The sequence below is a fragment of the Salmo trutta genome, chromosome 37 (genome assembly GCF_901001165.1).
Source record: "Salmo trutta chromosome 37, fSalTru1.1, whole genome shotgun sequence".
In the NCBI taxonomy this organism is placed as follows: Eukaryota; Metazoa; Chordata; class Actinopteri; order Salmoniformes; family Salmonidae; genus Salmo; species Salmo trutta.
Genome location: NC_042993.1, coordinates 25,330,000 through 25,341,764, shown reverse-complemented (window position 1 = coordinate 25,341,764; position 11,765 = coordinate 25,330,000). Strand labels below are relative to the sequence as shown.

The 11,765-nt window shown below is 40.1% G+C and overlaps 1 protein-coding gene across 1 annotated transcript; it reads left to right on the top strand.

Moving 5' to 3' along the window:
- Window positions 1-807: 807 nt before the first annotated feature.
- LOC115177058 (mitogen-activated protein kinase 14) lies at window positions 808-6,845 on the top strand. The gene is made up of 5 exons (XM_029737524.1): window positions 808-895; window positions 4,122-4,267; window positions 4,457-4,595; window positions 5,379-5,486; window positions 5,651-6,845. The coding sequence occupies exons 2-5, from the start codon at window positions 4,122-4,124 to the stop codon at window positions 6,614-6,616; spliced, it is 1,359 nt and encodes a 452-aa protein (XP_029593384.1). The 5' UTR covers window positions 808-895; the 3' UTR covers window positions 6,617-6,845.
- The last annotated feature ends 4,920 nt before the right edge of the window (window positions 6,846-11,765 follow it).

Here is an 11,765-nt window from a genome sequence, read left to right as displayed (position 1 = left end):
CTAGGTCGGGTTAAAAAAAGGACTTGAGTTACTGTACGTTATCACAATCACACCATGAGTAGTTAATAATGAAACATACACCACCGCCTTTCTTCTTTCCGGAGAATTCTTTATTCCTGTCTGCGCGATGTACTGAGAACCCTGCTGGCTGTATGGACCAGGACAGTATATCTGGAGAGCTATGATTCCGTGAAACAGAGTATGTTACTTGATGTCTCTCTGGAAGGAGATCCTCACCCTGAGCTCATCTACTTTATTGTCCAGGGACTGAACCTTAGCACGTAATATATTCTGAAGCGGTGGATGGTGTCCATGTCTCCTGAGTCGGACTAGAAGCCCACTCCAAATACCTCTTCTCCTCTTTTTGTGCCTGTGTAGAGTTTGACAACGTTTGACTGTGCTGACATAAATAGTGTACTGTGCTATCTGGGAATGCTTCAGTTTGAGATGGTTGGTTGGTTTTGAATGGATTAGAGTATCAGGCTAGATTTTCTACAGAATTTCCACCTTACTATGTGAGAAACTGTCTGTAGAATTCCTCTGTTCTACAGATACAACACTGTTTGCTTTAGTTTGTTGTCAACAGACACACCCTTCTCACCCACTTCATTGTCATATTTTCTTTGGAATTCTATCTTTGTCTTTGTGACTTTGAGAGAATTGACTCTGTAGAGTGTACTTTCCCTAACAAATGTTATGCAACAATAGTATGCACATGCGCCTCGCACACTTTCTGTGTATGACAGACCGACCACATTCTCTGTCATTTCCAGAGAAAGGGGTGTGACTACTTTAGGGGTGGGACAGGCAAGAGGTAAAGACACACAGTTGTGTTATTTTATGTTTACACCTGACACAGCAAGACAGCAGTCATACCTGAAGTAAACTGACAGAGGTAAGTATCATTTAATAGGATTTGACCTTAAAGTCAAATAATGGAAATAATGGACCTCATCTGACATTTACGTAGTTGGTTCTGTATATTAATGTAGCTAATATAAATGGGTTCTAACTTGACAAATTCTTTGTTAGTTTACAATTTTACAATTTATGCAACTCGCATATAAAAACCAGTAAGACTGCTGGAATGCCCTGAGCACAAGATTGTAATTTGTATGACTCACGTAGTAGAGGAACATGTTGCCTGTAGCCTACTGAACATGGTAAGCTGTTGAGCACCAAGTGGCACTTAACTTCACTTCACTTAGTTATGGAAAACGGCTAAGAGGATGTTGGTACACTATTCACAACCTATTGAAACAATTAGAATCTACATATAATTCAAATCTTATTTCAGCAATAACGTGGAAATACCAGTGATGGAAAAAATACCCGATTATCATACCTGAGTAAAAGTAAAGATACTTAAATAGAAAAGGACTCAAGTAAAAGTGAAAGTCACCCAGTAAAATACTACTTGAGTAAAAGTATAAATGTAGTTGGTTTTAAATATACTTAAGTAGCAAAAGTAAAAGTATACATCTTTTCACATTCCTTATATTAAGCAAACCAGATGGCACAGTTTTCTTGTTTTAAAATTGTATAAGTGTTTTATTCACCATGTGACGATGACCACAGGGCTTTGTAGGATTTTTTCCTGAAGTTAGAGCTATTATGGAGAAAACCTCAAACAGATCTTTTAGAACAGCATTACAATATAAGAACAATTGATTTAAGAGTTTGCAATTTGGGAATGTTTTTTTGGGGGTGCTCTAAATTACTCTTTATATATGCGTTTCTGGCATTTAGAAATAAGTGCTACACTGCCTTTAAGATTATATTAACTGCATTTGATTAACTTCCCATGTATAACAATCATGAAGTTTGCTTTTGTAAAATAGAACAAAGGCGTTTTCGTGTGTTATATCAGTATCCAATGAAATCACAGGAGGTTGGTGGCACCTTAATTGGGGAGGACGGGCTTTGTGGTGATGGCTGGAGCGGAATGTGGGAATGTTATCAAGTACATCAAACACATGATTTGATGCCATTCCAATCACTTTGTTCTAGCGATTATTATGAGTCGTCTTCCCCTCAGCAGCCTCCACTGAATGAAATATATGTCATGTAAAGAGGATTGCAAAAGTTATTGCTCCATTCTAGAGGTGTCAACGTGATTTACCAAATGTGGCCATTTCTGTAAAGCCAATGTCAAGAAAGCTGCATATTGATGGAAATAAATGGCATTTTCATATTCTGCGTACTTACATGCTCAAAGTTTAACAATTCCATCTTTGTTTAAATAGCATAAGCTCTGAATTCCTTACTGTAATGCATTGTCATTCCCAACATCAAATATTTTTAAATCATTGTAGTGCTGGGAACAGAAGTAAGGGCCACATTATATATGATGGACGGCCACAAATGGTCCCTGAAAGGAACACAACATGATCAAAAGCATTTCTAAAAACATTTTGTCATTATGGGGTATTGTGTGTAGGCCCTGAAGGCACTGTGTATATATACACTACATGACCAAAAGTATGTGAACACCTGCTTGTCGAACATCTCATTCCAAAATCATGGGCATTATAATGGAGTTGGTCCCCCCTTTGCTGCTTTAACGGCCTATTTTCTTCTGGAAAGGCTTTCCACTAGATGTTGGAACATTTCTGAGGGGACTTCCATACAGCCACAAGAGCATTAGTGAGGTCAGGCACTGATGTTGGGCAATTAGGCCTAGCTAGCGGTCGGCGTTCCAATTCATCCAAAGGTGTTTGATAGGGTTGAGGTCAAGGCTCTGCGCAGGCCAGTTCACACCCTTCTTGACAAATAATTTATGTATGGACCTCGATTTGTGCACTGGGACATTGTCATGCTGAAACAAGGAAGGGCCTTGCCCAAACTGTTGAAACAAAGTTGCAACCACAAAATTCTCTAGAATGTCATTGTATGCGGAAGTGTTAAGATTTCCCTTCACTGGAACTAAGGGGCCTAGTACGAACCATGAAAAACAGCATATTATCCAATGGTGGTGAGGCTTCTGTGTGGCTGCTTGGCCATGGAAACCCATTTCATGAAGATCCCGACAAACCATTTTTGTGCTGACGTTGCTTCCAAAGGAAGTTTGGAACTCGGTAGTGAGTGTTGCAACCGAGGACAGACAATTTTTACGTGCAACGCAATTCAGCACTCAGCAGTCCTTTCTGTGAGCTTGTGTGGCCTACCTCTTCGTGGCTGAGCCGTTGTTGCTCCTAGACGTTTCACTTCACAATATCAGCATTTACAATTGATCGAGGCAGCTCGATCAAGGCAGGAAAGAGTGTGCAAAGTTGTCATCAAGGCAATATATTTTGATATCTTTAACACTTTTTTGGTTACTACATGATTCCATATGTGTTATTTCATAGTTTTGATATAGTCTTCACTATTATTCTACAATGAAGAAAATAGTAAAAATAAAGAAAAACCCTTTAATAAGTAGGTGTGTTCAAACTTTTGACTGGTACTGTATATGACAAACGGATGACATAACACAGCATGTGACTTTTACGTTTTTGTGTAGAGTTTGACAACCTTTGATTGTGCTGGCATAAATATGCTACATTGCTATCAGGGATTTGGGAATGCCTCAGTTAGAGATGGTTGGTTTGGAATGGATTAGAATACCAGTTTAGATTTTCAACAGAATTTCCGCCTTACTATGTGAGAAACTGTCAGTAGAATTCCTCTGTTCTACAGTTGCAGCACTGTTTTCTTTAGTTTGTAGTCAACATACACACCCTTCTCACCCACTTCATTATCGTCTTCTGTTTGGAATTCTCTCTATGTCTTTGTAACTTTGAGAGAAGTAACGGTAGGGTGTACATACTGGTACTTACCATAACAATAGTACTATAACAAATGTTATGCAGAGGTGAAAGCTTTAGTCCACTGGTTCTCAATCCTGGTCCTGGGGACCCAAAGGGGTGCACATTTTTGTTTTTGTCCTAGCACTACACAGCTGATTCAAATGATTAACTCATCAAAAGGCTTTGATGATTTGAATCAGGTGTGTAGTGCTAGGACAAAAACAAAAATGTGCACCCCTTTGGGTCCCCAGGACCAGGATTGAGAATCACTGCTTTAGTCATTTCTATTGGACCTTGACCCCACTGCCCACTCCCCACCAAACCCCCTAGATGGCGTATTCCACCAGCACTATTGCTGCTGGCTGCTATGGGAAGATCTACAGGGAGAAGTACAATGACACCTGGGCTGCAATCAAGAAGGTGCCACAAAACTTAATCAATAGGAAAGACCTGGAGAGAGAGTGTCAAGTATACAAGTGAGTATGACAGACAGTGTGCTATCATGGTATGTTGCTAAATGGTGATGATATCAGAGATGGTGTTGATGAGGTTGCTGATGAAGGTCACTACAGAAGTGATTAGTTGGGCTGTCTGTAAACTCCAATGCCCTCATAACTATTTCTCACCATTTTTTTTCACACTCTCTCTGTGACCTGGGACTCCAGTAAGGCAATTCATCCTAACATAGTGAAGCTTCTGGGTACTCCAACACTCAAGGACTCTAAGTGGATCATCCCCATGGAGTTCATCTTTGGAGAGGAACTGGAGACAACCATCTTCAAATCACAAAAGTCTAAAATACAGGTAGGCCTATGGATCCCAGCGCTCCCAACAAACATGCATACGACGGTGTTGATGAAAGTTCACATAGCAAAACTTTTACATCTGAAATATCTGATAAACAAGTACCTAGGCCTACAGGATTTTCAGGGGGGCCTTCCCAACATTATTAAAACATTTCTATAACAGCCCAAGTTTGATAGACTCTGGTCTCCACTACTCAACTATATTTCAAATTGGACAGAGTGAATGGGGTGATTAGGGAAATGAGCAGATACATGTTGTGTAAGGTGCTGTAAAAACTAAAAATGAATTATTTGCTCGTCATCTCAGCAAAGGCTGGAAATGGCTAATATGAACCTTGATAGTGCTGCTGCAAGTTATATATATATATATATATATATATATATATATATATATATATATATATATATATATATATATTTCTTTTTTCTTATTTAATAATTATATATATATATATATATATATTTCTTTTTTCTTTTTTTATAATTATTCTTTATTTTAGTTTTATATATATTTATTTATTTATTTATTTATTATATATTTTTTTCATTCTTTTTATTATTGTTAGTTTTTTAATTACATTTTTTAAATTTTATTATTAGTTTATTTTAATTTTTATTTCATTTTTTAAAGTCTGCCACATCTGCGAGTGTGGAATGTGTTTTGTTGGTTGATTGAAAAACAAGAAAACTTAATAAAACTTTAAATTGAAGAAGAAGAAAAAACATTTCTATGTGCAAGTTAGCTCATCAGTTGATAATCAAAGCCTTTCTTCCCCCACAGTTGACTCCATCTATAAAGGCCACCATCATCACAGGCATGTGTGAAGGACTACTTTATCTACACAGCAAAGATATTGTCCATCAGGACCTCAAGCCTGACAACATCATGGTGAGAAAGGCAATGAAGTTGTTTTTGTTATTCTGATGTTCTTCATTAATGATGCAAGACTTTAGAAGCAGTTGTTCATCTGTTGTTTATCACATTATCACTGTAAATGAATAGACTAGAAATAAAACAATATTTCTCAACCCCTCTCAAATTATCTCTTCCAGATAGAGCATGACACTCACCGAGCTGTGATCATTGATATGGGGCTGGCCAAATTCTTCCGAAATGGCCTAAATTCTGCTGTGAATCTGGGCAACGAGGCCTACTCTCCCCCTGAGGTCCTGCAGAGGCAGGGCCAACGCGACCAGCGTTCAGACGTGTGGGCTATAGGTAAAATCATTGCTGAACTCTGTGCCAGAGTCAGGCTGCACACCCCCAGTGTCTGTCCAACTAAGATCCAGGAGACCCTCAGTCTCCAAGGCCAGCAGTACTGTAACGCTGTCTGTAGGATGGTGCAGAGAGACCCCACAATGCGAGCCACCATGGCCGGAATCATGCCGGAGATACAAAGGGCAGGGGTAGATGGCGGTAGCGGCAACACCGGGGGGCAAAAAAGAGGACGTCTTCTGACACCCTTTCCTCACACTCAGGTAAAAACCACATTGCTACGTCCTCAACCTCCTGTACAGCATTCACCATCTCCATCGAGATTTGAGCGCAATGCTTTACCAACGTCTGAGGTCAAGACGCTAGTGCGAGCTCCTGTGCAAGAGCCTTCTCCATCGAGATGGGAGCGTGCAGCCTTGCCAAAGAGTGAGTTGAAGTTTGAGGTCAAGACAACACTGAGACAACAACCTGCACAGCGGTCACTTTCCCCATCAAGATGGGAGCGGGCAGCCTTACCAACGCCCGAGGTCAAGAACTCACCATCTCCCTTTTCAAAGGTAGACCAGGGTAATTTTCTGGATCCATCAGGCATAACTCAACTCAGTCAAGATGTCATGAAACAGCTTCTCTACAAAGAGGCAGCGAGGGGTCTCCCATGCCCACTCCCCACGACGGGAAAGGTGCGAATCCACCGCTATGAGCAAAGGAATGGGGAAGTGGAGACTTGGGAGCAAAAGGAGGTAGATACTGAAGGAGGGAAGATAGTCAAGTTTGAGAATGTGATGTTTAACAACAAGTCGTAAGAAGGTTATTGAGAGATGTGAAATAGTTGGGAGTTGATTTGACTCTGCTTTTCCAGAGCGTGGGCCACACCCCTTCCATCCTTCAATGTAAAAGTCTGACATGTTTCTGAAAAAGGCGAAAGTCTGTATTTGGGACGGGGGATAATCTAATGGAATAATTCTAATGTCCAGTGAAACTATAGTATGTAACAATACATTTACGCATTTTCTTACTACGGTAGACAAAAAATCTATATATATATATATATATATATATATATATATATATATATATATATATATATTCATACAGTATATACATCAACAACAATAAAGTTGTATTGCACTGTTACGAAGGAAACCTAAGGTTGATTAAGGATTCATGAATGATGTTGAAGGACTATATCACCTTACAGTACTGCTACAATAACTAACTATCTGTGAATGTTTTTGAAATCTCATCCCTCTTGCAAATCAGTTGTATCTTTAGCTTGATATACATTTGACTGTGAACATAGTAAAAAAAACGTTGTTTTGTATCATCTAAGACAAGGAGATCTTACATTTAGCTTACACTTAAGAATTCAAGTCATGTTTCACAAATATATGCGGTGTTATATCCTCTTTACAACAACAAAGTGTACAACATGGCCTCTTTTCAAGACTTTGTCAACCAGAGCTGTGTTCAGCTACAGACAGGGTGTCCCACTCACAGTTCATCTACTTCATCCCGTCAGAAGGAATTTCAACACAGGGGTTTGAGTAATCATTTTTTTGTATTAATCATCGTATTAAGGCCACTCTGGACTGTGCAGAGTTCATTGAGAGAGGAGAAACTAAATCAGAAATACAGTATCACATTGTCCTTGACCTTGTTACATTTTCACTGCGCTGCGGGGAGCTCTATCTTCTGGAGCAGTCACCCTGGAAAGTATATCCACATCACAATGAAGTGAAAGTTTAGTTATACATCAACTGAAGCAAACTAAAGAGCACACATACAGACATGATAATACAATATCATGATTTCATAATAAGCCACTGCATGAACTGTTAAAAGGTACATGGTGCATATCATTGGCGGTCGTGCCGTTTTAGATCAGGGGAGACATTATTTTTATTTCTATTACAGCATATTGAATGACTGTCATTCATATTCCATTCACCCAGTTCAATGTAACATCGATAGGTTTAGGCTACTACATGATACTCAAATATTCCCTATAGCCATCATGAGCTACGAATAAAAGTTTACAATGTTACTGCACACAGTTTAGCCATAGCCAGTTAGCTAACATAGCATCCCTCTCTGTTTGACACTGGTGTTTGAGTAGGCAAAACTAGCTAGCTGTATTCACTAACTAAGAAAGAGAAAGTGAGAAAAAGAATACCACGAAATATAACTCTCTATCTCTTGCTTTTCCTTCATTTTTGACAAAATAATTTTGTTAAAAAAATTTCACCTATAGTCTCTGAGTCAACTACTCACCATATTTTATGCACTGCAGTACTAGCTGTAGGTTATGTTTTCAGTACCATATTCATTCTCTGATCCCTTGATTGGGTGGACATGTCAGTTTATGCTGCAAGAGCTCTGATAGGTTGGAGAACGTCTTCCGGAAGTTCTCATAATTACTGTGTAAATCTTTTGAAGGGGGTAAAAACCATGAGCCTCCTAAGTTTTGTATTGACGTCAATATACAGAGGAGGACGGAAACTAGCTGTCCTCCGGCTACGCCATGGTGCTACCCCAGAGAGTGCTGTTGAGGCTACTGTAGACCTTCATTCTTCAGTGTTTTAATCAATTATTTGGTGACGTGAATATATTTTGTAAAGTTTTATCTAAAAAGGATAACTTTTTTTTAATGTTCCACTATTAAAAAATTTCTGAAATTCACTGAGGAGGATGGTCGTCCCCTTCCTCTGAGGAGCCTCCACTGGTGTGTATAGCATATGTCTAATTAATCACAATACACAAACTTTAGCATGTGAATGTGAATGCAGAGTGGTCTATGTGTGGTTTTCTATACATTCCACTCAGCTAATACAAATCTAACAAATACCATTTTGGATAAAAACATGGGATATCAGTTCCTAGTCAATGTGCAGGGGTACGAGGAAATTGAGGTAAATATGTACTAATAGGTAGGGGTAAAGTGACTAGGCAACAGGATAGAGTGTGAAAGTGTGTGTGTTGCAAATGTGTGTCTGTGTGTACGTGTTATGTGTGAGTGAGTGTGTGTGTGTATGTGTTCAAGTGTCAGTGTAAGTACAGTACCAGTCAAAAGTTTGGATACATCTACTAATTCCAGGACTATGTAACAGTCTGGGTGTAGGAGTCAGGCGCAGGACAGCAGAGATGATTAATAAAAGTAACTTTACTCAAAATTAACAAATACATGTAGTATTACCAAGCCCACACAAAAGGACAAAAATACATACAACAAACACACACAAAAACCATGGGGAAAACAGAGGGTTAAATAATGAACGTATAATTGGGGAATCGAAACCAGGTGTGTAAAACAAAGACAAAACAAATGGAAAATGAAAAGTGGATCGGCGATCGGTGATGGCTAGAAGACCGGTGACGTCGACCACCGAATGCCACCCGAACAAGGAAAGGGACCGACTTCGGCAGAAGTCGTGACAGACTATGAAATAACACATATGGAAACATGTAGTAACCAAAAGAGTGTTAAACAAATCAAAACATATTTTTATATTTGAGATTCTTCAAATAGCCACCCTTTGCCTTGATGACAGCTTTGCACACTCTTGGCTTTCTCTCAACCAGCTTCACCTGGAATGCTTTTCCAACTGTCTTGAAGGAATTCCCACCTAGGCTGAGTACTTTTGGCTGCTTTTCCTTCACCCTGAGGTTCGACTCATCCCAAACCATCTCAATTTGGCTGAGGTCGGGTGATTGTGGAGGCCAGATAATCTGATGCAGCACATTATCACTCTCCTTATTGGTCAAATAGCCCTTACACAGCCTGGAGGTGTGTTGGATCACTGTCCTGTTGAAAAACAAATGATAGTCCCACTATGCGCAAACCAGATGGGATGGTGTATCATTGCAGAATGCTGTGGTAGCCATGCTGGTTAAGTGTGCCTTCAATTCTAAATAAATCACTGACAGTGTCACCAGCAAATCACCCTCACACCATCACAACTCCTCCTCCATGCTTCACGGTGGGAACCACCGATGCGGAGATCATCCGTTCAGCTACTCTGCGTCTCACAAAGACATGGCGGTTGGAACCAAAAATCTCAAATTTGAACTCATCAGACCAAAGGACAGATTTCCACCGGTCTAATGTCCATTGCTCGTGTTTCTTGGCCCAAGCAAGTCTCTTATTATTATTGGTGTCCTTTAGTAGTGGTTTCTTTGCAGCAATTTGACCATGAAGGCCTGATTCAAGAAGTCCCCTCTGAACAGTTGATGTTGAGATGTGTCTGTTACTTGAACTCTGTGAAGCATTTATTTAGCTGCAAGTTCTGAGGTGCAGTTAACTCTAATGAATGTATCCTCTACAGCAGAGGTAACTCTGAGGCTCCATTCCTGTGGCAATCCTCATGAGAGACAGTTTCATCATAGCACTTGATGGTTTTTGAGACTGCACTTGAAGAAACATTCAAATGTTCCGTATTGACTGACCTTCATGTCTTAAAGTAATGATGAACTGTTGGTTCTCTTTGATTATTTGAGCTGTTCTTGCCATAATATGGACTTGGTCTTTTGCCAAATAGGGCTATGTTCCGTATACCACCCCTACCTTGTCACAACACAACTGATTGGCTCAAACACATTAAGAAGGAAATCAATCCCACAAATTAACTATTAACAATGCACACCTGTTAATTGAAATGTATTCCAGGTGACTACCTCATGAAGCTGGTTGAGAGAATGCTAAGAGTGTGCAAAGCTGTCATCAAAGCAAAGGGTGGCTAATTTGAAGAATCTCAAATATAAAATATATTTTGATTTGTTTAAAACTTTTTTTGTTACTACATGATTCCATATGTGTTATTTCATAGTGTTGATGTCTTCACTATCATTCAACAATGTGGAAAATAGTACAAATAAAGAAAAATCCTTGAATGAGTAGGTGTGTCCAAACTGGTACTGCATGTGTGGGTGTGTGGGTAGAGTCCAGTGTGTGTGCATAGAGTCAAAAAGAGTTGGTGCAAAAAAGGTTAATGCTATTTTGTTAACTATTTAGCAATCTTATGGCATGGGGGTAGAAGCTGTTCCAGGATCCAGCTGCAGAGGGAGGTATTCAGTCGCAAGGACCTTAGCTTAGTGATGAGCTTGGAGTGCACGATGGTGCTGAATGCTGAGCTGTAGTCAATGAACGGCATTCTCATCTCGGTTTGTTTTGTCCAGGTGGGAAAGGATAGTGTGGAGTGCAGTAGAGATTGCATCATCTGTGGATCTGTTTGGGCAGTATGTGAATTGGAGTGGTCCAAGGTTTCTGGGATGATGGCGTTGATGTGAGCCAAGTATCAGCCTATCAAAGCCTTTCATGGCTACAGATGTGAGTGCTAAGGGGCGGTAGTCATTTTGACAGGTTACCTTGAACTTCTTAGGCATAGAGACTATGGTGGCCTGCTTGAAACATGTTGGTATTACAGACTTGGTCAGGCAGAGGTTGAAAATGTCAGTGAAGACACTTGCGATCTGGTCAGCGCATGCTCTGAGTACGCGTCCTGGTATTCCGTCTAGCCCTGCGGCCATGTGGATGTTAACCTGGGTAGAGTTCTTACTCACATTGGGTACGGAGAACGTGATCACACAATCGTCCAGAACAACTAGTGCACACACGCATGGTTCAATGTTGCTTGCCTCGAAGCGAACATAGAAGGAATTTAGCTTGTCTGGTAGGCTCGAGTCACTGGGCAGCGCTCAGCTGGGTTTCCCTTTGTAATTCGTGATAGTTTGCAAGTCCTGCCACATCCGACGAGTGTCAGAGTCTGTGTAGTAGGATTCGATCTTAGTTCTGTATTGACGCTTTACCTGTATGATGGTTTGTCAGGGGGCGTAGCGTCATTTCTTATAAGCGTCTGGATTAGTGTTTCCGCTCTTTGAAAGCAGCAACTCTAGCCTTTAGCTCAATGCGGATGTTGCCTGTGTTGGATTCAACATTTTGAACATTGAGATATTAAA